Here is a 24,752-nt window from a genome sequence, read left to right on the forward strand (position 1 = left end):
CGGCCAGGTGCAAAGCAAAACGCATTACAGGAACACGATTGCGTTATAAATAGCCTCCGAGTTGGCCTGCTCTCTCAAAAGAGTGAGGGGGAAAAGGCCTGTATTTGGCCAAGTAAAGTGCCAGGGACCTGGTTTGAGCCGCAGCTCTAGAGATGATGGATAGCCAGCGTGTATGCTTGAGTGCCCGTTGCCGTGACGACGGGATGCGGCCGAGCCGCCCGGAGGTGATGTAAGGGCTTCCTGTTTGCGTTTGGCTGTCTCATCGTGGCAGGATGGCGGAGGCCGTTAAGAGGCCGCTGAGGGCACCCGGACCCTGCTGCTGTTCACCGAACGCTCTCTTTCCAGGTTCACCCAAACAGCAATGACTTTAACCTCATGTGGACTGGGATTCACCTCAAGCCTTACCTCCTCAGGGGCCTTCAGGATTTCCAGAAGGTGAACCACTTCCCCAGGTGTGTCCGCTCAGCCGGCCTCCGCTTCGAGCCGCCAGCGTGCGACGGGAGCAGAGATGCGCTTTGCCAAGTGCTTCGAGGCACTCAGAATCGTACCATGTTGTAATGCGGTAATAAATGTTAAGCGAATTTATACGGGCTGCTCGGACCGAGGATTTGTCACCTTGTACAGCTCTGTTTTACGAGCGTGCTGCATCCTGCTCGAAGGAACTCTTGAATGAAACGGATCGTGAACAAGGGCACTAATCCTGGGAAGCACGCTGCCGGAGCCCCGCGGCCTTCAGTTGGAATTTTACATATGCATGTATTCATTTTGCAGACGCTTTTCTCTAAAACGACGTACATCTCGGAGAAAACACAATGCGTTCATTACATTAGGGGAAAGGGAGACATAGTTGCAGACGTCTGATTCTGAAGTAAAATTCTACATTTTATATTTGCCTTTATTCACCTATTGGATGCTTTTCCTCCAAAGTATTTGCCCCACACCTTTACCTAAGGTGACCTGCAGTGTTAGATACACTGCACTAAACTCCAGTAGGCCATTTGGACTCCCCACTTCATCTGAAATGTGTCTTCAGACTGTGGGAGGAAACCAGAGCACCCGGAGGAGCGGGGATCGAACCCATATCCAATCGCATGGCCCAGATGCTGTGAGCCTCTCGCTCTTGATTCATTCCTATAACAGCAACTTGCTGTGTAAACACTGACTTCATGAGTGCAATAAAGAGGTAAAAATCCCAGCGCAGGGTTCGAGTTGTGCCATCCCGATTTAGGCTGACTGTCGCCGTGCCCTCCGCGGTGACCCAGCCGACTGAAACGACACCACTCACACCCCGTGACCGCCGCCCCTTTTGTCCCTAGGTCCTACGAGCTGACACGCAAAGACCGCCTTTACAAGAACATCCAGCGCATGCAGCAGGTGCACGGGTTCAAGCGCTTCCACATCATCCCGCAGAGCTTCATCCTGCCTTCCGAGTACCAGGAATTCTGCAGTAAGGGATCCGGCCGGGTGCGGGTGGTTCCAAAGCGCCTTTTTTCAGCCTCATCGCGGAACGTGAATGGGAGTTTCCCGCAAACGGCCTGTCCCCAGCCCTCCCTCAAAGCTCCTCTAATCTCTTGCCCTTCCCGCAGGCTCCTGCGCCAAGGACAAGGGCCCGTGGATAATAAAGCCGGTGGCGTCCTCCCGTGGGCGAGGGATCTATCTGGTCAGCAGCGTAAGTGATCCGGGCGGCACGCGTGGACACACGGGAAGAGGGGCGTCTCGGGGCCGAGATGCACCCGCGTCACATGCTGGTGTCGCTGGGAAGCGGCTGCTCTTCGCCCCGGCGCCGGGGCCCCTGTCAGAGCCGGTCCACTGTTCACGGCCAGAAAGGGAGAGTGGGAACGAGGGGGAAGCCCAGGGGAGGCCGCGATGTCATGAGCCGCGTTTCCCGTTAAGCACAACAAAGTAAATCAAGCACTTAAAGGCACACTCTTGTAAGAGCCCAGTGTTGCCGTCCAACTTGGACATCAAACGCTCTTTCCTTTTTTCTTCCTTTTGGAGGAATTTTAATAAAATGCTGGAAGGAATGTCCGAGCGACGCTTGGAAAGCGTCGCGTCCGTTCGCGTGTTTCGCGTGTGATGCGCAGCCAGGCCCGCGGAGATGTGGGAGCCGCCCGCCCCGGAGCCGCACGCCCACGCTGCGTTTGTGGCCCCCGCCGGTGCGCCTGGCCATTAACGAACGGCCGCGAACGGGAGCCGCCGAGACTGCGAAGTGAAGCGAGGCGAACTCGCGAGTGCAGTTGCCCAGCATGAGTGTGCGTGGTGTATGGGTGTATGGATGATGCTGCTTTCCTCACCCAGAGTCCATACGTGCCATCTGAGCTCAGCTAGCATCTTATACGTTTTACTTAGGAATCTTGTATGGTCCAACAAAGCGAGATGTTATTCAAAGCACAGTTTCTTTGCTGAAATGTCCCTCATTCATTCATCCCTTTATTCATTCATTTGTCTCTGTTTCTTTCTGGCAGCCCAACCAGATCCCGATGGATGAAAACATCCTCGTGTCACGTTACATCAACAATCCTTTGCTGATCGATGGTAAGCGTGGGCACGGTCACGTAAAAAGAATGTGCGCCCCCCCAAGCGCCACCGCCCCCAGGGCTCACGGACGCACAGATTGCTCACCTTGTGTTGTCGTTACGTGAAGTATTTAGTTTCGCTTTAGATTTGTTTTGCTCGACGTGCTGATGAGCTGCAGCTAACCATAGACCACCAGAATCCCAAATGCCTGTTTAAAGCAGACGCCAGTGCCAAGGTTCGTGGCGAGTCCTGTCTGTGCTTGCTTTTCAGACTTCAAGTTTGATGTGCGGCTGTATGTCTTGGTGACCTCCTATGAACCGCTGATTATTTATCTTTACGAAGAGGGACTGGCTCGGTAAGATGCAAATCGCCCTAATGCATTCCTATCACTCTCAACAGCCTTTATCTTTTACTCTTATTTCAGGTATCAGTTTGAACTAGTCTTACTTATTTCTCTAGGTTCAATTTTCAGTGTGTTTCTTTCTCTTTTTCCCTCATTTCGTTTTGGATTCACTCCACCCTGAGTACATTTTTTCATGCTTTGCATCACCGCCCCACACACACACACACAGTCTGAAACCGCTTGTCCCTAGCAGGGTTGCGGCGAACCGAACCCGGCAAGGCTGGAGGGGGAGGGGACACACCCAGAATGGGATGCCAGTCCATCACAAGGCACCCCAAGCGGGGTTCGAACCCCAGACCCGCCAGAGAGCGGGACCCGGCCAAACCCGCTGCACCACCGCACCCCTCCCCCCCCTCCACCACCATATATCAGATTGAAGTGAAGCAGAGACATGGTTTAACAAAGACAATTAGAGCTTTTGAAAGAGACACAGAGGAGTTTTGAGAGCTGGCAGGCTAAAGGTTTGACCACTGTGAGGAAATCCTCTCTTGTCTTTACATCCTGCTCAGCTGATGAAAACTCATGTCATACATAGAGATTAATGGAGCAGTGCCCCCCCCCCCCCCCCCCCCCCCAAGGTACCTGGGAAGTGGGGAAGAATTATAAACAGTGGCCACTAGATGTCAGCAAAAACATTTCTCTTGAATGTGGTAAAAATGCAGTTTAATTGCAGCCCAAAAAAAGTTGTTATTTAGTGGGTTAAAGGAGGGGAGTACACAAGGTTCGAATTTGGAGATCTTTCCTGCCCCTGGCTTTTAGCGAAGCCTCGTCATTTTCGTATTAACGCGGAATCCGAACATTTTAATTGTTTAGTGGCGTCGCGGAATGCGGAGTTGCGACAGTAATCTGTCAACAGCCACAGAGCACGTTGCTCTTCGTTACATGGCTGGATGGTCAGCCACAAACCTCAGGCAGAAGTGTCGACACGTTCAGCTCATTACAGCAGTTTCTCTTTTTCAATCTGAATGTTTGTTTTTAGGGTTACTGCTGGTGGAGACCCTTTTCCCCTCCTTTTTACCTCTGGCATTCCTGCGGCCTTGGCGGTATTCAGGTGCTCGCCCCCGTGCCGAGGAATTCCCGCACGCTCGCAAAGCATCCGGGCCTCCCAAACGCAAACCGGGAGGACGGCCTCGGTGTAGAAGCCCTCGGGACGCCCCCGTAGGACGCTCCTTTTCCGCTCTCAGGGCTCATGTTTGGCCTTTTGAGGGATATTTCCTGTGCTCTTGCCTCCCGGTGTTTAAGTTTGGTTCAGCTGGAGGTTTTTTCCACCAGCTGTAAGCTGAAATGCACTCAGCTGTGAATGTGGCCGCAGAGAAGTCGAGCCGAAATGCAACAGGACTCTGCTCCTGTGCCGATTTCCTGTTTAACCTCCGAACATCCATCTGCTGCGACGGTCTCTGAATTTATGATTGAGCTGACAGCCCCGCTCTTCCAAGATTTCCTGCTCTTAAACCCGCTCAGCCTGCACTCCAGGGCCTGTAGGACTTCTTGTTTATCGTTCCAGGGTTGGAGCGGAGCGGACCTGCCCGCCTCTCTCTCTCTGACATTCTTCTTCGCTGTGAAGGCGACAGTGCGTCGCGTGTCTTAACTGTATATCTGTTGATGGTGTCTCTTCGCAGGTTTGCCACTGTGAAGTATGACCACGCCGCAAAGAACATCAAGAACCAGTTCATGCATCTTACCAATTACAGCGTGAATAAGAAAAGCAGTGACTATGTCAGGTAACCTGATTCCTGTGGAGGACAGTCCCAGTCTTGGTCCTGGTCTTTTCTCATCATCTTAGTTAGGAGTTATTATCTAGGTAACTATGTTTAGAATAAACCTTTAAGATGATTCTGTGTACAGGCATGGGTCGCTTAACAATGGGGATGCATTCTGAGAAATGCGTTGTCAGGCGATTTTGTCATTGTGCGAACATCATAGTGTACTTACACAAACCTAGATGGTATAGCCTCGGTCATAGAGTGTACTTTAACAAGCCTAGATGGTGTAGTCTCGATCATAGAGTGTACTTATACACATCTAGATGGTATAGCCTCGAGCACAGTGTACTTATACACACCTAGACGGTTTAGCCTCATTGCAGTCAAGAGACGCGCTAAACGAAATTTATGACACTGCTGTTGGCATAACACAGCATTCTGTTTTACAGTAAACTTTTTCTACAAGTACAAAAAGTACACTGTAAAATAAGGATGAAGAGTACTGCTTTATGTATTTACTGTACTGTAACATAGGTGTTTATTATCATTATCAAGTATTATGTACTGTACATAATTGTATGTGCTATACATTTATACGACTGCGCTACGACGTCACTGGTCGATAAGAATTTTTCAGCTCCATCATGATCTTATGAGACCACTGTCGTATATGTGGTCAGTCGCTAAGCTGCTCATGACTGTACATTATGGTATAATATATATACTCATTTAGCTGATGATTTTTTCCAAACCAACTTACAGTGTTAAGTTGCTTATAATTATTTATCTATTTATACGGTTGGGTAATTTTTTACTGGATCAGTTTAGGGTAAGTACCTTGCTAAAGGGTACTACAGTCAGAGGTAGAAATTGAACCTGCAACCTTTGGGTTCAAAGGCAGCTACACTACCAGCTGCCGTAGCACAGTACAGTAGCAGAAGGCTGTTGAAAACACACTGTACTGTAAAAGTTGTGCAGTGTTTGGTTTGGTTTGGTTTCCTTTTACAACTGTAAAAGATGGTACGTCTTCAATAGATGTATTAAAATACTTCTTTTTGTTTTTTGTTTTAAGATTCAAGTTTAAAATGTGTCCCTCTACAGGTCAAGCATAATATGTGTGGGGTAAATGTGTTTTATAATGCGACATGGTCAGAAACAAGAAGGATAAGGAGAACATCTGTACCACAAGCCAGTTTAAACAGGAATTCTAAACTTCCAGTTAAATTCAAGTTTTTTGTCAGTATTGTACATTTTCTGAGATGGTGTGTAAATGTAGGTCAGAAGCAGGCAGCGCCAGTTCAGGACTTGCACGTGGGTACCGTGGGTACCATGGGTACCACAGCAGGGCCACTCCTTGCCCCGGTACCTTGTCTTTAACCACGGTCTCCAAGTGTGTGCGGCACCAGGAGTTTCATCAGCAGAGCTTCGGGGCCCTCACCTCCTTTGCCCTTTCAGCTGCGATGACCCTGAGGTGGAGGATTATGGGAACAAGTGGAGCATGAGCGCCATGCTGCGGTACTTGAAGCAGGAAGGGAAGGACACGGCATGTGAGTAGCTCTCGGTTGCCCCTCCCCGGCGGCTCTCGCGTCGGACACGCTGGGGACGCCGAGTGTTTCAGGACACGGCCGCGCTGGGCTGTGAGCATTTGATCCCTGAGCCAGCTTCTGGTGTCATTTTCATTTTGTGCCGTACTGACAGTACCTTCTGTGTTGAGCCGTTATCAAGAGTAACACAACCTGTACTTGTACGGGAGGAGCTGATCACGGCATTGCTGTCGTTTTTCTACGCCACCGACAGCATCCTTTGTATTACCCAGTAGATCTGCGCTCGGAATGGGCCGGGACAGGTTCTCCGGCTGCCCTTTTTGCATGTAACGGCACCCGGTGTGCACTTGCACCTGTCACCGAACACCAACAGCACACCTACCAGCTGCAGATGGTCCTCATCCAGTCCCGCTGCTCTCAGCTGTGGACGTGGCAATGCGCAGTATGGATCTGATCTCTAGGGGCTCGATATTCACTTGTTTCTGCTTGCCTGCCCATAGGACAGGTACGTTTTGCATTTTACAAGCCCGTGGGAGAAACAAAAATCAGCTCACGTTCAGGCTTAAAGGATCCTCGTAAACTAACGACACGAAGGCGATCAGTGTGCCATGGGAAAGGAAGTGTACTTTACAGAAGACTCCAGCATTACGAAATGGCCCGGAGTAGCAAGGCACCGGGGCTGTTTTCCTCGTTTTTCACAAATTTGGGCGATTTTTGAAATGAATGTGCAGATGGCGACATTTCACGTGTTCCTTATTATGATGACGATTGCCGCTGTCCGTCAGATTTCTTAACGTTTTACCTTGATTATTGTGCAGCTGTAGGTGTCGGAGCAATTCTACCTGCCCGGCTGAAAACCGAAGCAAATTGCCTGTCCCGGCTAGTCGGACGACAGTGGAGACGACCGCCTGCTTCACTGGTGGTCGATCTGACCGTGCCGCCCACCCTGCCTTGTGTTTGTTACAGTGCTCATGGGTCAGGTGGAAGACCTGGTGATCAAGGCGGTGCTGAGCGCAGAGCAGCAGATTGCCACTGCCTGCAAGATGTACGTGCCCCACAGGAACAACTGCTTCGGTACGCCACCTATCCATCCTCACCCACGCCTCACCGCCGTATCCATATCTGCTTCCTTTGTGGCTCCGGAACAAACGTGTTTAATCTGAAGTACCTTTTTGTTGGTTGTCTCCAGCACCTGGGGCGAAAAGGTGATTTGATGACATGTACGTTAATTTATTTATCAGATGCTTAGCTCCCAAGTGACTTACGCTGTTAAGCTACTTATAATTACTTATTCTTTAATACAGCTAGAAACTTTTTTGATTGGCTAAAAGCCCTGATCGATGCGGGTGGGATTCGAACCCAGTTTCTTTAATTGCAGGGCAGCAGCTCTAGAATCACTTTGCCACCTGCTGCCACATTTCTCCGTTTAGTCCCCCATGGGTGTAAGTGGTACTCGCCCTTTTTGGGTTCATATTTCCCTGGTTTACGTGGCTGTGGGCAGCCAGCAGGACCCCTGATCTCTACATACCCGCACGTCTCTTTGCGAATGCTGCGTGCTATGAAGTGCGTATCGAAGCAATCGTGGCTCTTTTGCTCTGGCACCTGGTCCGAGAAGCTGCTCTCGGCCGGATGGGCATGGCGAACTGAGCCCCCATCCGTGCAGCGTCGAAGGTGGTGGCTTTCAAGTCCCTGCCACCTTCTAGGCTGCGAGCCTCAGCACAGTGTGCCCCCGGTGTGTCATTGTGTCCGTTGCAGGGGTACCAGGTTACGCTGCTCCAGCATGGAGAAGTACTCGACAATAAGCTTTATTCCGCTTATCGCAGGTGCGGGCAGCAAAAGGGCTGCGACCCACAGCAACAGGAAACCCCTTTTGCTGGGGCGTAGTGACGTATTGATTGCTTGTCATGTGGCGGCTGAGTGATGGGGGCCTGACCGCGAACCAGGGACTCGTCCCCTTGTCCTCTTGGCCTTCTGAACAGGGTGGCTTATGGCTCCGTGGCCGTATACATGTGTGTGTGTTTCTCTGTTGCCGAGTTACCGCCACAGTTCCTGCATCACTTGTTTCGAGTGCATTTCTGTGTGTCCCTGTTTTGAGCGTGTCTCGTGCTGCCGTTTGCGTCTGTGTGTGTGTGTGTTGGTGCTTGTGCAGTGCCTTTGTGAGCGAGACAGGCGAGGGGACGAGCCACGGCCAGATGTAGAGATACAGAGCCATGCGGGACGCCGGTCCAAAGAAAACACGGCGGCTGGGCTGAGCAGCCCGGGGGTAATTTAGCAGGGGTTCACACACAGTTTATCTTGCCCCCCCCACACCTTTTCGTTCGCCCCCGTTGGTGGCGTCCTCCCGCCACTGGCAGTGCTGTTCTCCGGAGTTCATGCTGTTCCTTTCTTATGCTTCACGCTTGAACATTTATCAAGGCACTCCTGTGTCCCATGTACCCCCCCCTCCCCATACATTTCCAACATGATATATTATGTGCTATGTCCCAAAGGTAGAAACACTCAAAATTTGACCAGGTCCTGATATGGATAAAGAGGGAGAATTTCAGTAATGTTTTGGAGAGCAATATAAGTACATTACATTTATTCATTCAGCATTCAATTATTTACCCATTTATACAGCTGGGTAATTTTAGGGTAAGTACTTTGCCCAAGGATACTGCAGCCAGACGTGGGGATTGAACATGCGACCTTTAGATCCAAAGGCAGCAGCTCTAACCGCTACGCTACCAGCTTCCCCCCCCTCCAAGCAGGCCTGGTGGCGTTCCAGCTCTGTTGCGTAAGGAATCCGATACGGTGAATGAGCTTTACTATGAATCGCTCCCTTTTTTATCTTTATTAACTTCACTAGATGCAGAGCTGTGTCCTCAGTCTGTCTTAGTACCACGTTGCGATGTACCACGTAGACCAGCGGCTCTTCCTTCGCCTGGATGAAATTTTGGTCTCATCACATTCAAATCAAGTTCAAGTTGTGGTTATGGTCTAAGAGACCGTGAACAGATCCGCTCCCCAGTACTTACAAGGCCCGATCACTCGCTTCACCCCAACCATACTGCTATGCTTGTCCAACATAAGAGGCCCAAAATCCGAAAAACAAAGCTTCTCTGTTCTGACCTCCCTCTCTCACTCAGAGCTGCTGAATCCCCTCAACTTCCAAGAAGGGTCTCAAAACATCTCTTTCAGACTCGCTTCACTCCTGATCTCCTATGTTCTCCATAAACATGCGCTGCCTTATCTGTTTAAATAACCCTATATGCTGCCACCCCTGTAATTTACACAGGTTTATACAGTGGTATGCGACAAATGAACTGTACTCAAGGTTTGCGTGTCTGCATCCAGATGTGTCTTTGTATTGGCGCGATGCACTTTTTCTGTTGTTCTTGGAGATGTAGGTCGCTTTGGAGAAAGTCGTCTGCTAAAGGAATGACTGTAAAGTGACACTCATGGAATGACAGTTGCATGGGTGAAGCTTTGTATGAGGACGTCCAGCCCCCTCCCCCACTTTGCCCAGCTGGAGCACGGCTCTCTGCCTCGAGGTCCTGAGCTGTGTGTGTAAGAAGGCACCGTGGTACACTGCACGAGTGTTCGCTGGGAGCGTTGGCCCAGCTCCACGTCGACCCGGTCGGTACCAGCGTGGCCTCACCTTCGCTCTCAATCGCAGCGACCGCAGTCCTTTCCGCAGCGCCCCTCCCCCACAAACCACACGAAAGAAAAGCATAATGCAACGTTAATTCATTTTTTAAAATGGCCCTCAATCTCAGCCGCTGCGCACCAATAAAAGGAAAAACAGATGCAGGCGCTGATATAACGCGACGTTGCATGAGCAGGAGAAACGGCTCGGGCTCCTGTAAAATGGGGCCCTTTGTTCTGTATTTACATACAATTTCATCCCCCGTGCAAGGAGGCAATTTAGGAGCGGGGAGCACATTGTTATTTCAACGTGCAGCAAATTATTCCTGTACGTTTGGTGTATCTCAGCATACTGTTTACTGCGCTCAAATGGGATTTGCGCCGCGCTCCTTGCATTCCCCACCGAAAGGGGCCGGGGGTAACGGAATCCGTTACCGCCACTCGTCCTCTGAAGTGGGAAGACATAAAAGCGGCGGCGGAGATTTGTTTGAAAGCTTCTTTGGGAGAAATCGCTGTGTGTTTATGTGTGTGGCGGGGGGGAGGGGGGGGGTACCACCCGTGTGCACTTTGCCGTGTGATTAATGGACCTCCCCGTGGGGGGGACCTGATTAAAAGATGTTATTGCCGAGATGTGTTTTACCAGACCCCACGCCTGTTTCTATTCATTCGATGGTTAATGAGTTGCAGCGTCGATCTTTCGTTTGGGTGGGGTTTATCATTTTGTGTAAAGAGCGCTCAGTCGAGTGAAATGGGGTCGAATCCCATGTATTCTCTAGCTCCAGGCCGTCTGTCATGAAGGGCCCAAGTCTGCTGGCTAAGGAAGACGTAATTTGTTTTATAAACTTGGACCGATGAATTATGTTTTTCATGCCGTAGTGTTTTCTTTCTGTTTTTATTGTCCCTGTAGTTACTGGCATGTTGCTGTCAGTGTCGGTGCTGGGGAGTCGGAGTCGTGGAGTCGGAAGCAATCGCTGGGTTACTGGAGTCGGTAAAAATGTACCGACTCCGACTAAATGTACCGTATATGCCGGTGTATAAGTCGATCCGGCGTATAAGTTGACCCCCAACAATGAGAGACGTACTATACAGTAAGTCGACTCCCAAAAAAATGATGTGCAACTTTGCACAGTGCTGTGGAATCGGAGTCATGGAGTTGGAGTCTGAAGCAATTGTTGGGTTACTGGAGTCGGTAAAAATGTACCGACTCCGACTAAATGTACCGTATATGCCGGCGTATAAGTCGACCGCCAAAAATTATAGGTGTAATATGCAGTAAGTCGACTCCCAAAAAAATTATGTGCAACTTTGGGCAGTGCTGTGGAGTTGGAGTCGGAAGCAATCACTGGGTTACTGAAGTACCGACTCCGACTAAATGTACCATATATGCCCGTGTGTAAGTCGACCCTCAAAAGTTAGAGGTGTAATATAGGTTTAGGCCTACTGTCCCAAGATAAGTCGACCCCCAAAATAATGTGCAGCTTTTGGGCAGTGTGTGGAATCGGAAGGAATTATTCGGTCACTGGAGTCGGAGTCGAAGGTTTTCTGTACCGACACCACAGCCCCGGTCAGTATTTCATGCTTGTTTTCTTCCGAGTCCATCTGCAAGTGGCACGTCCCGGGAAAGCAAACAATATCATGCGTCGCTCAAGATTGCCGAAGAGAGCGCCGTTTGTTTTTTGGAGGGAAAAAAGGGAGAGGCGCCCTAATGCGAGTGCAATAACTCTTATCTGTGGAGAGGGATGCTGGGAGGACTGGCACGCAGCGCGGCGTCGCGGGTCCCTTCTTCACACGCTCCCTGGGCGGTGCCGGGGCCGGGATCTCGATGTGCAGACTCCTTGTCTCTGTCGGTGGGAAGGCAGGCTCCGTAGCCTGTGCCATCCGAGAGAGAATCCAACCCCCCCCCCGCCTCCTGATTCTTATTTATTAGTGGCCCGCCCCCTTGCTTTTTAATGGCTGTTGCGAATAGTTTGTGGCCACATTAACAGAGCTCCTCATTAAGTTGTTAAGCCGCAGAACAAATGCGTCTGCAGCGTCTCGGCGGGTTTGGGCGGCACACGCACATGAGTGTGTGTGTGTGTGTGTGTGTGTGTGAGCGTGTGTGTCTGCGTCTGCGCGTGCGGGGCGGGGTGTTGTGGGCCTGCGAGCAAAATCTGCTTCTAATTGGAGACGAATGTGCAGCACTTGGATGCCTGATTGTTGGACGCAGGCGGTTCAAGGGGCTGCTGAGGTCCCCCCCCGCCCCGGGTGATGCTGCAGTGCCACTGATGGGATGCTGCAGTCAGAGACCAGTTTAGTTCAGTGTTCTGCCACCAGTATGGTTACATTTTATTCATGGTTGTTTTTCTTTGGAAAAAATGCCTCTCCTCTGCCTAGCAACTACTGTTTTGGCTCACGGTTGCTGCAAGCCCTTAACCTGTAAGAGATCAGGCCGGATCGTGAATAAGGGCGTCTGTTGAAAGCTTTGCACGGAGTCCTGGAGCTCGAGCAACACTGGTGTTCGTTCCCCGAACCACCGCGGCTCCGGCTCATCGTGCCGGCCGGTTGTGGATGGGACAGGATAATCAACGAATTAACGTGGGTTAATGTCAGAATGCAGGCTCTACCTAATTGCCATGCGTTAGAGCCGTAATTACCGCCGCGGTGCACTGGGGGGGTTCGGGGGCTTGGGAAATTTCTGGTTTCGAAGGGCCGTTCTCCGGGTGGTAACCGGAGAATTAAGGAAAACAAACTCAAGGTGAAGCTCTCTGATTTCCTTCCTGTTTAAACGTAAAAGGAGAACCATGTCTTTACCTTCAGAGGTGAGGTTTTGTGCGTCCAAAGCGACGGACTCGACCCGACCGGAGCCCAGGGAGCGTTTGTGAGCTTTGGCAAACGCTCCGTTGTAGACTAATGCACTCTTTATGGGCCTCGGTTCACATCAATAATGCTTAAATGAGTATTTAAAAATATACAAGACCATGAATCAGTGCTTGATTTCTGGTGTTTTTCGAAATCCTGACTGATGTCTAACACGCCCTAATGATGTCATCATTCAACCGCCACCCCCTTCCCCCAACGCAGTAGGAGGTGTTGGGGTCAGTGAGTCCGGATACGACGGGTATCTTCCACGTGGTGATGGGACTTAATTTTTCTTTTGCTCTTCTCATCCATGTTATGACCTTGACCTCAGGAGGAGAAACGTGCTCCCTCCGTTGTCGATTTCCAAATGCCAGCCCCCGCGCCATCGTTCTTTTTCCGTTCTTTTTTCGTCGTTGCCGAGGTGGTATTATGCTGGATTTTCCTCTTGTTTGCGGCTGGTGCTTCACCCCAGTCGCAAAAAAAAAAAAATCAGCAGTTTCTCCTGGTGTCTGCTGGCTTCATGACACCCCACCCGCGCAGACCCGGGTTGGCATGATTTTGCATGGTAAGGGGGCAACCCGCGTCCCATTTAATGCGGTCAAGCCGTTTGTACACAGGGCTCCAGACGCTTCACTCGATGGGCTTTATTGTTTTGGCGTGTGCCAAAGCTCGTTTTGAGGTTGGATTGCGAGGGCTCCCTGGGACTAGTCCCTCTCACATGGAAAATCCTCCCGAAGCTTTTTCCAAGTGTAGGGTTTCCAAGTGTAGTACACCCATCCCTCGCCTAACGGGGTTAATCCGTTCCGTGAAATCGCCCCGTAAGATAAAGCCCCAGTTTTAGGGGCTCGCTTTACCATTATTTCTTATGAGAAAATATTCGCTCTTCCTGGATGAAAAATGTCACCTAAAAGTAAAAATTGGCCAAAATAATGGGTGTCTTTATGCCTGGCAATTTACATCATTACATTAAATACAGTAACATACAACAACATATTTTATATTTTTATAATAGTAAAAAAGAAATTCAGTTCTGTAATTTGCCCGAATTTAAACTGGTACCATGAATTGTGTAAGAGGGTGAATATTTTTTTTTCTTTTTTAATCTTGGTGTTTGATTTAGTATTTACATGTTTATGCAGTTTACTTCTAACATGTAGTATTTAATGTGCTACTTGAGCCGTGAAATTGTAAATGTAACGGGAAGTATGTACAGAGTTGCTTGGGGAAGAAGCGTAGTTTCTCTTTGAAACGTTCTGGAACACTTCTTCTGGGTGTAAAATTACCTTGTTACTAGGAAAAATGGATTTGTTATTATGAACAAATGGGCGTTTGTTTATAACAACAAATTCCCATTTGTCATTATGAATCACCGTATGTAACTCGAATTTTTAATATAGTTGAGTTTACGGTGAGTGGTTTGTAACTACGAGTTGTATGTAAGTCGGACGTTCATAACTCGGAGACTGTCTGTATAGTGTTGGTGTGTTCCTGCTAACAGTTTCTTCTTTTTCTGGAATCCCTTCACCTCCCACATTTGTACACCCGGTCACCGCAATGACCCCGTTTGGCATCTGACTGTCAGTCAAGGTTATCATGTAGAGGTTTCATCGTAAGCCATTTAATTTCAAGCTTGTTAAGAGATGCAGAGATTAGGGCGTTTAGCGATTAGCTCGTTTTCCCCACAAGTTGGGCATTTTTACCAGGGCTGGAGCTCCTGCAAGCTGAAAAATGGTAAAGAGTGAACCACGAGGAAGTGCAGTGGCAGTGTGCCATTATGTTGGGTTTTTTTTTTTTTTTTTTACTTTTAGGATTTGCCATTGTTGTGTTCATTCGAAGAAATTCAATGCAATTGTGCTCACTAAGGATTTGCAGGCCCGTGCCCACAAAGGCCTCCCGCAGCCGTTCGCCTGCAACGTGCCTCCGACTGGAGATTGTGCAGATGTGGATCTCTTCCAGCTTCCGGAGACCTGGCCTGAATGTCTATTCCAGGCAGACAGTGTGACTCTGTCCTCCGGTTCTCTTCTCCGCTTCCCACCGGATGGTTTAATTGTTAAGAGTGCTCCGAGGCACAGCTCTGTCATTACTCCCCATCCCCCCAGCTTCCGCACCGTGTGAAATAACTCATTTTTGCAGACAAACCGCATGGACACGCACGCACGCGCACACACACAGAGTCTCACACACGAAAGGCAAACCAATCAGTTTTCTAAAGCAGCTCAGCAATAGCAGCCCCAGTTTAACAGCATTTGTCTTTCGTGCTGTAGAATAAACATCTGTTCAACACATTCAGTAGTTATCTTAATTGAAATAGTTAATAAGGTTGCTTTTTGGTCAAGAATATACCCAAGTAGCAGTTAGCAGACAATGTTTCAGTGGATATAGTGGACAAAGTTGTCTGTGATTTCATTGTGTATAGTGGCTGAGCACTCAGATTTTTCTGTCCAGTGCAGGAATAAATCACTGCCACTGGACAAATGACCCCACGCTCTCCCTGCTTTCACCTTATCGCATCTCCGCTGCTCATTTTCTTTGCCAAGCACCGTGTCCCTAGTTTAATTGTCTACTCTTTTGATTCAAACTACCGTTTTTGTGTAATGTCTTGTTATCAGTGTCTGGGTGGTGCGAGGGGACGTGAGTTCAATCCCTGTTCAGTCCGTGTGGAGTTCGCATGTTCTCCCTGTGTCTGTGTGGGTTTTCTCCGGGTGCTCTGGTTTCCTCCCACTCTCCAGAGGCATGCAGTTCAGGTTCCCCCATAGTGTGTGAGTGACAGAGAGAGCGTGTGTGTATCACTGATGTATGGATGAGTGACCCAGTGTAAGTAGTGTATCTAGCGGTGTAAGTCACCTTGGTGAATAAGGTGTGTGGGCTGTTAACACTACATAGAGTTCACTGGAAGTCGCTTTGGAGAAAAGCATCTGCTAAATAAATAAATGTAAATGTTATTTCACGAGGAGGATAGTGACGATTGTGATTCAAGTTTTGTCATGTTTTGCATGTTTTGGAATGAAATGGGTAAATTCTTAGGTTTGGGGGGGGAATGCATTATAACTTTCCCTTTGTGGAATATGGAAATGTACTTAAGGGACAAATTTTCAATACCAGGGGATATGTGTAAAAGTATTAAGTACAAGTACCATGGGCCAACTGGTATTGTAGTGGTGAGAGCTACTGCCTTTGCATCCAAAGGTTATAGGGTCAATCTCTGGCTGTAGTACCCTTGAGCAAGGTACTTACCCTAAATTGCTCCAGTAATGTAATGGTATGTTAAGTATAAGGTCAAGTTTAACATTGTAAGTTGCTTTGGAGAAAAGCATCATCTAAATGAACAAATGTAAATACTGTATTTAGTTTCAGTAAGTATTTTACAACCACCGCTACCACAAATCAACAAACACAAAATGGACAAAGCAGTCATTCTCTGTTTTATATGATGATGATATGCTGCTTGTAGCTGCCAATTATCTAGTGTAATTAAAGTCTAACAAACAATGCCTTCACATTGCTGCTTTCCGGAATCTGGGTTCAGCGGTGCTTACAAAAGTAGAAATAGTTTGTTGTCTTCACAAACGCTTCCTCTTTAAATGAAGGATACATTCAAAATGTGCGACATCTAATTTTTCTTTGTTGCTTAGATGCATTTCATGCAGTTTGAGTCCATTTCTAATCAGTGTTTCGATTAAATAGCTCACTTTTGGTTGCCAGTGTTTGCCGGAAAATGATTCCTATGAAGAAATTTGATTGGGCGAAAGTTCCTTCGCAAGACACTGGCAGATGTCGTCGTCGTCGTAATATTTTTACCAAAACAAAAATGCTTTCCAACCGAAACTATAGAAAGTGTGACTAATAATTTCCCACAAGTTTGCTGACGTCTGGTGAGCACAGCAGAGCTGAAGTGTAACGCAATGCAGCACAGCCCATTGTCATCGTCAGCAGTTGGTTTTGATAAATCGTGCTCTGAAATTAGAGTCAGTGTTGGGGTCCTTAATAGGCTGATAATCAGTAGCAGAATCGACTGTGCAGTCAACAACCAGCTTGTGAGAGGCAGCGTTTGTTTCTGGACAAAGACGCTGTGATTTATTTGCTATTGAAAAGCCTTAAAAACGGGTCATGAGATGCCTCTCCAGTCCCACCCACCATCCCCGTCAGAACAATTGGAACAAGACAAGAGCCTCGTCTTCTCACCACCCGCATGTTACTATACTGTCATCCCTCCCTCTCTCATTCTCCAACATCACGTCTTTGGTATTGTACTGTGAAAGATTTCAGGACCGAACGTCAACGATCCCTCCCTGTCCGTCCACGTTTGACACTGTGTCTCCCCACAGAGCTCTATGGCTTTGATGTCCTCATTGACTCCAACCTGAAGCCCTGGCTCCTGGAAGTAAACCTCTCCCCGTCTTTGGCCTGGTAAGTGATGCCAGGTCAGCCCTAGACCTTACGTTTGCAGGGCAGTGAAAAAGAAAGCAGGACGTAGTTAAAGAGATGAATTTGTCAAATGAACGCTGGAGGAGGCCTATGGAAAGAGCTGAAATTAAGTGCCAGAATCCAGGATCTTGAATCCCGACAGGGATAGAAAGACAGTGGAGAGAAGAACGGAGGAGCAGTATGAGTATATCGAGGAGCAGAACGTTCCAGTAAGATGACAGAATGGGTTGGGCACGATGGGTGGTAGATACGGGGAGTCCTGCTGATCTAGAGCGACCAAAAGTTGAACATGATGTTGGTGAGGTAGTGATGGACTTCGTGAAGAAGTGAGAAGGTCTACTTCTACGCTCAGCTTTCCCATGTTTTCTATGAGAGACACCGTCCTTCTTAGAATCTGTTTTTCCACTTTCCGCCGTCGCCTTGGCCTTCTTGTAGGTGTAGGCATCCTGAGTGGTAACGAGTGGTCCGTTTGCTTCTGTTTTTACTAGGTTCACGAAGACAACCGTGTCCAGCGTAGATGTTCCCTTTGACTTTGTGCTCCTCTGAAGTCATGGCAATGAGGCGGAAAGCCAGATTTCGGTTATGTGCAGCTCTTCAGACGTGTAGGAATGAGTGAAGCTTGTTTTAAAGGAAACGCTGTTCTGCTTTAAAAACACATAACCGATCTCTAGTGTAGTTTTAAATATAGATTTGGGAATATTGCGTGTGAGGAAACGGGGAGTTTCAGGATTTTCACTTCATTATGCTAATAAAAGCTACTCAGCTGGCCTTATGCATCCAGGCCATTATCGACTTGAAGAAAAAGCAGACATTTTTATCCAGCTCAGTAAATTCAGTGGATAAAATGTGACAGTTGGGTTTACTTTATCCCTGTAATTGACCGCTGTATTTGTAAGTAGGAGAACAGGCTGTGCATTTATAATCTGTTAGAATATGGAAACAATCAGCTATTGGCTAATAAAATTAATTGGTAGTCCATGGCCCTTTAAAAGGGTTTATGGAACCATTAATGTCTCATTAATGCTCTCCCAGCATTTAAAGCAGCTTTGTGAATTGCAGCCCCAAATTGGCTGTTTACTGCCAGTTGTATGAATAAATGTATTTTGTTTGCGCGGCGCAGTTCGCTATATTCCACTCTCAGAATGTGTGGATTTTTAGTGAATTTGTTGTATGGAGTTGTGTTCTTAGGACTCAGACCTATGACTGGCACCCATGAGATCAGTCCTCGCACAGTGCTCGTCTTGTGCCTTTCTGTATGAAAAGACCCTTTATCTAGTAACACGAGTGCGAGTGGAATGGATGTGATTGATGGAACCCGGGCAGTATTCCTGCCTATTTTTACCTTTGGCATTATGCTAAAATGTTATGCAATTTTAATGCTGCTAGTAACCGTTGCCTGATCTAAATTTAACCCTTATTAAACTTCCAGCAGTGGGTGGCACAACGAGTACTGCTGCTGTCTCAGAGCGTCTGGGTGGTGCGGGAGGACGTGGGTTCGATCCCCGCTCAGTCTGTGTGGAGTTTGCATGTTCTCCCCGTGTCTGTGTGGGTTTCCTCCGGGTGCTCTGGTTTCCTCTCACACTCCAAAGACATGCTGTTTGGGTTCCCCCATAGTGTGTGAGTGACAGAGAGAGAGAGAGAGAGTGTGTGTGTACCACTAATGTATGGATGAGTGACCCAGCATAAGTAGTGTATCTAGCAGTGTAAGTCACTGCAGTGAATAAGGTGTGTGGGCTGGTAACACTACATAGAGTTCATTGGAAGTTGCTTTGGACAAAAGTGTCTGCTAATTAAAAAATATCAGTGTCTGTATATGAAATGTAAACGTGTTGTGTCATCTTTAGCTTATGAAAAAACTTAGTGTCCATGAGGCTGTAGCATCTGTCCTATGTAACCTGGTGAGCGCCGTGCTGGAATCGTGCTACAGGTTCTCAGGATAAAGTTTGTGTCTGGTTTTGTCTTCTGTTTGCAGTGATGCGCCTCTGGACCTGAAGATCAAAGCCAGCATGATTTCAGACATGTTTTCTCTTGTGGGTGAGTTCTGCCCTTTGCAAAATTAATGCTGGCTTAATGAGCTGGCTTTGGGAGGGGACTCATTTTGGGGTTTTGGGAGTTGCCCCAGTAGTCGGGGATGGGGTTTCCGTGACCCGGCGGCACGCGGATGCCCAGCGGGGCCGATCGTCCCTAACTGCAGACGACTTGTTGACCTCATGTCTGCTCGTAAAAGGGCCGCGGAGTCTTCGGAACTAAACAGCCTCTCATCCGAAAGGCTATTGTTAAGTAGGAACATGGTAAAGCCCCTTGAAATGCGGAAGTTACCTTGTCTATGTCCTCCGAATAGGCAGTCCTCCTTTATACGAGCGGAACAATTTGAACGGCAGTGTTAATTTCGATATGTGCTTCGTATCATTGTCGCGTGACCGTCCTGCCGTTATCGTCCCGGTTTATCTGCGGAGCCGTACATCGATGATCTCGCGATTGTGTCGGGAGCGCCACACACACACGTGCTGGTTTTTCCCACGTCCTTGAACCCCACGAGCGTCGTGCTGTCTCGGGTGGACCTCCAGGCGAAGCCGAGCCGACCCGGTAACATACTGCTCGCTCCTGTCGCGGGGATCGGGGCGGCCCTGGAGAGGACTTGCGCTGGAGCTAGAAACTCAACACCCTTGTGCTTTTGTCCCCAGCAGGTTGGACAGCATTAATTTTTCACCCGAGTGTCTCCCATTTATCAAGTCCTACCCTGCAAAGCTGCGCTCCGAAGGAAAGTGCCCCCGACTGGCCCATCTGCTGCCCGACAGCTCTTTTTGTCACGGAGACAGTCAACTATTGTTCTACGCTTTCAAGTCAACTATTTATTAAACATTGTGCATTGAGGTTAGTTAGAGAGCTATGCAATTGGATAATTGGGCAGTTGCAAAACCGCAAATGTTATTAACTTTCATTAGAGGACTCGGAGTGAACAGTGAACTCAGGATGGATTCCTTTTTTTTTGTTTAACTCTGCTCGCTTGATTCGGGTGCAAGGGAAACGAGATCCCTAATTTATTAATCCGGAGCAATCCTTGGCATGCGTGCGCAGAAAAACATTTGTAGCCTGTGGCGAAGATTAACACTGTTTACACAACAGAAATGCAGAACACTGTAATTGCTGGGGTGTTTTTTTTTTTTCTTGGGTCTGTCACTTCTTCCATCTCAGGTAGCAGACCTCGCTTCTTTCTGCTGTATGAAGTATTTAGAAATGAGCACACAGGTCTGTACCTGAACAGAATTGTGTTCTTTTTTTTTATTTATTTATTTTTTTATTTTTTTTTTTTTAAAAAAATCACAACTTTGCCTCCGCTTCACCAGCATCTCCATCGCAGCGCTTGTGCACCATGCGATTTGTTCAGAGGCTGGAGCCCGAGCTCTAAAATCGCTTCTCACACACACATCATCTGAAACCGCTTGTCCCATACGGGGTCGCGGGGAACCGGAGCCTAACCCGGCAACTCAGGGCATAAGGCTGGAGGGGGAGGGGACGCACCCAGGACGGGACGCCAGTCCACTGCAAGGCACCCCAAGCGGGACTCGAACCCCAGACCCACCGGAGAGCAGGACCCGGTCCAACCCGCTGCACCGCCGCGCCCCCCTCTAGAAATCCTAAACTCCTTGTAAATTCCCTCCGTTTATCCTCATCTCCTGCAAGAGAACTCACTAACGCGGCGCTAAATTCGAACTCCAGCCTTTATGGCGCGTATCGGGGTAGAAGGGAGCCGTAGCTGCGCTCGCAAAGCAGCGCCTTCTGCGTAACTCGTTACGAAGGGAGTGGCGACGCGAGGTGCCTTTCCCTCCGACATATGGCTTGAATTCCCGGCTCGAACGGTCATTATGTCAAATGAGGGAATCGTAAATTGCCGGTTATCTTTGGAGCGGCGCATTAGTGTCGGCCGCGAGAAAATGAGCAGTGGCGTGTAAAACATACCCCATGTATTATTCACCAAAGAAGCGCTGGCGCTTCAGGCTGATAACACTTGGGCTGCATCCCAGCTCTGTACATAATGGCAGTATTCTGCCTGCCCCCCCTCCACCACGTTAAACTGTCAGTAACCCATCAAGTGTGTTTGTAATAATTGGACGTTCACATGTGTGCACGACGACAGCTTGATGTCCTACCTGATGGGTCTGGATCAGGGACCGTGTATTTTACCCTGGGACTCTGTCTGTCAGTCGCCGTGACGGATGCCTTTTAATTATGCGTTTGTTGAAGCATATCAAGCAGCTGTACTGCGTAGGGGCCTTTGCGATTTGTTTTAAACAAATGAGATGACAGCTGTTCACTTTTTTTTTTTTTTTATCCCCCCCCCCCCCCAGGCTTTGTTTGCCAAGACCCGTTGCTGCGCCAGACCCGACCCGGCCGCTACGCGCTTGACCCGAGCTCAAGGTTCCAGACCTACAAACCCCAAGTAAGAACAAATCCGCCCCCCCCCACCCACCCCCCCGTCAACGCGCCGAGCGAGGATCCGAGGGGAGGGAGCGCTAACGAGGCAGATTTGTTCACCTTCGCTGGCTTCGGCGGCGGTGTTTCCTCACGCTGGCCCTGTCCCCGCTTACTGCGAGATGTGCTGCTCCGCAGCTGGGACCTCGCTGTCATGGAAAAGGGCCCTCGTGAAAAACAACCGCTAATGCAATTACAGCGCTGTGGTGACATCATCCCGTCAGCGCAGCGCTCTGTGAATTATTATTTTATCATTTTTAATCAAGTGACTAATGCTCTCGCTAGGCCCTGGTTGCTTAATGGTGCCACAGCAGCTGATGCTCTTGGCCTGCAGCGCTGAACTACCGATGCGCTGGGGATCATTATCGAATGGCATGCTTTGTGCTCCACCCCGGCTCTCTGGGTGTGCCGAGGGCCCGTATAACGGCGTGTTAACAGAACCGGGTGTTTTGGAGTGTGTGTGTATAAGCCTCTGAGTATGTTCATCCCCCCCCATCTTTTATTATTTTTATTTGTTGCTTAATGCGCGAATGCCTAAACTGAGTCTGTGGGTGTCTTGATTTGTTTGTGGATTTCTGTCTCTCGGTCCTAGTTTGTTGCTTTACGTGCTTTTGTTTCCGCGCGACCGTGCGCGCGCCCATGCGTGCGCCTTACTCTTGGATTATGCTGGCGTGTGTTTCAAGTTTTTATGTTGGTTTGTGCGTGTAGCCCGGAGTGCTGGTGGGGGTCCAAGTCGATGACACGAGCGAGCGTGTACACGTGTTTGCTGCTTGTTCCCTGGCGCCGGCGAACGTTTTCGTTAGTCGGCGACGTCCCTCTTTTTTTTTTTTTTTTTTTTTTTGTCTCGCACCCGTGCTTCTTCGGCGACCTTTTCCAGGCACTTTCAACACCAAAACGGTGAGTTCTCCTGACTTCCTATCTGGGCAAAGTAAAACTGAGCTTTAATCCGTGGCTCCCCCCCCATGCCTCGCGATGCTCGTTCGTCGTGTCACGGGTAAGGAAGACGCTCCATTGTTTTAATTTTCTCGTGGGAAAGCGGGGCTCGTGTCGCATCGCAGCAAAATAATAGAAAACACCGGGATGGGATGTTCAGTTCGAAGTATTTCCTTTGACACGTGGAATCCTGTCCTTGGGATGCTGCCGCTCTTCCCGTTTCCGCAAGGTTCCCGCATCGTAACCGTCGTGGAACAAGGGTTCGAAGAAACGCGTTGGCGTTTGGAACAGGGGCGCAGCGAGAGTCAGTCCCAGCTCACGCGGGCTCTAAGTTTTTTGTTTGCCGTCAAGTTAATATGCTGCCGAGGGGTCCGACGCAGCAGTGACTAATGAGCCCTGTTGGTAGCGCTCACGCTCTCGGTGTGGGGCCTGCGGGGATCCCAGGGAGAAACTGCCTGCCGCTCCCACTCCTGGCACTTGAGGATCATTTCACGACACATTCCCCCAAAGCCAGTTCGACAAACTGGAAACAATAGGCTGCGTGATGCTTGGGGTGGAGCTTGCGTCTTGGTTCCAAGCCCTGAGGCTGGTCCAGACCTGTGTGCCAAAGCTCTCTGTCGTCTGTCATAGTGCATGTCGAAAGGAGAGCTGGAATGCCACTGGAGATGTAAAATATGCCATTTACTGAGCACACGGTTTTTTCTTGGGGGGGCATTGAATATTATATAGCTCTCCGGGGGAATATAACTCAACAAGCCGATCATGGGAGCCTCTACCCTCGCAAATAAGCACCTAACTGTAATTTTGAACCCTGGGAATTTTGTGGAAAGTTTTGCATTAATGCAGCTGAAAGTTCCACCCACGCAGTTTTTGGGTGGCCGGCCGGGGTTCGCACGCAAAAACGATCTTAATCGGGAATAACCGCTTGGCTGCCGGGCCCCGCGCATCCAGCTGAGCTGCTCCTGCTCCCCGGTGCCAGCTGGTTCCTCCGGGCGACGGTCTGGAATTGTCCGGTCGGAGGGCGGGAACGTTCAGTGGGTCAACAGATTGAAGCCCCAGTCGGATGGCTTTCCGGGACCCTCGAAATGTTTGGCGGGCGGTAAAAACGTTCTAAGGTATACACGTGAGGTAGAGATGTGTACGAGCGGCCTTGAGGCAGAGCAGCATTATAATGCGGTATTTTGCCCACCTCCCAGCGGCAGCGACCTGTGTCAGCCAGTGATGTGGACCCCAGCGGAACAAAGGACAAGGTTGCGGGGAAAGACGGGGACAGCACCCTGGGCCTCACTGCAGAAGAGGTGAGAAGACTTTGCCGCCGCCGCCGTCGTCGTCTGAATAGCGGCGAAGGGTCCGACAAGCAGGACCCCTTGGGCCCGAAGCACAGAGTATGTTGGTGCGGCCCAGCATCCCCTGTCCCTGAGAATAAAGAACGGCTTGCGTTATTGGTGCTGCCTTCCCTGTATCGCACCGCTGAGAAGTGCGGTCAAAGCTACTCTCTCGTCTTTCCCCCTTCAGCTGAAGGTCCTGAGGAAAATCAAGGAAGAGAACGAAAGACGAGGCGGCTTCATCCGCATATTCCCCACTCCGGAGACCTGGGAGCTCTACAGGTGAGAGTTGCAGAAGCACGGGTCAGGCCATATCAGCGGAAAGGGAAAGAGGAGGGCTTTTGGGGAGGGATGTAACCGCGGGATGTGATAGCGGGCGGAGCCGCTGCGCCACTGTGCCGCCTTTACCGTTGGAGTTGTTTTGTTTAGAGCATTGTGGTCCCGCACTTGACAGGTGCAAAACTAAAAATCTTTAGGATCTCGCTTGGTCTGCTGATCTCCCTTTGTCCCTCACAGCTGCTGAATCCCTTTCAGAATTCGAGAAGCGTCTCAGAACACCTCTCTTTTGGACCCACTTCTCTCCTGATCTCCTCACTGCTCCATAAACTTGCATTACGCTACCTTTCATGATCACCTATGCCTTTTTCCCCATTAATTCTATAGGCAGCTACTCGTGTCACGAGTGCCGGCAAAAGCCGTGGTATTGGACAGACCGCGCTTCGACATTTACATTCTGAAACATACTTGTGTTTACTGTGACTTGAACAGCTCTTTGGAGTTTGGAGGAAAGTGTCAGTGAAAAATGCAGATGCCATAAAGCTCGAGGGCTGATTGTATCTTGACAGGCTAGAAAAGAGCGCTGAACAACGGCAGGGGGAAAAAAAAAAACTCTTCTCCGTAAATCTTCTGTCGTATGCGCTGCATGCGCACAACTATTGTGTCATCCCGAATAGGCCTTGTAACT

General features: G+C 49.2%; 1 protein-coding gene across 2 annotated transcripts in view; it reads left to right on the top strand.

Annotated features, from left to right (window-relative positions):
- Positions 1-24,752, top strand: part of ttll5 (tubulin tyrosine ligase-like family, member 5) — an 83,721-nt gene that overhangs the window by 3,709 nt on the left and 55,260 nt on the right. For both annotated transcript variants that reach the window (XM_029258312.1, XM_029258313.1), the window contains 13 exons: positions 346-452; positions 1,317-1,447; positions 1,587-1,669; positions 2,466-2,535; positions 2,788-2,872; positions 4,540-4,641; positions 6,079-6,170; positions 7,134-7,241; positions 16,958-17,039; positions 19,030-19,091; positions 21,407-21,498; positions 23,660-23,761; positions 23,979-24,070. In XM_029258312.1, coding sequence (XP_029114145.1) covers positions 346-452; positions 1,317-1,447; positions 1,587-1,669; positions 2,466-2,535; positions 2,788-2,872; positions 4,540-4,641; positions 6,079-6,170; positions 7,134-7,241; positions 16,958-17,039; positions 19,030-19,091; positions 21,407-21,498; positions 23,660-23,761; positions 23,979-24,070 — 1,208 coding nt within the window. The remainder of the gene's footprint in view (positions 1-345; positions 453-1,316; positions 1,448-1,586; positions 1,670-2,465; positions 2,536-2,787; positions 2,873-4,539; positions 4,642-6,078; positions 6,171-7,133; positions 7,242-16,957; positions 17,040-19,029; positions 19,092-21,406; positions 21,499-23,659; positions 23,762-23,978; positions 24,071-24,752) is intronic.

The sequence above is a fragment of the Scleropages formosus genome, chromosome 15, assembly GCF_900964775.1.
Source record: "Scleropages formosus chromosome 15, fSclFor1.1, whole genome shotgun sequence".
NCBI lineage: Eukaryota > Metazoa > Chordata > Actinopteri > Osteoglossiformes > Osteoglossidae > Scleropages > Scleropages formosus.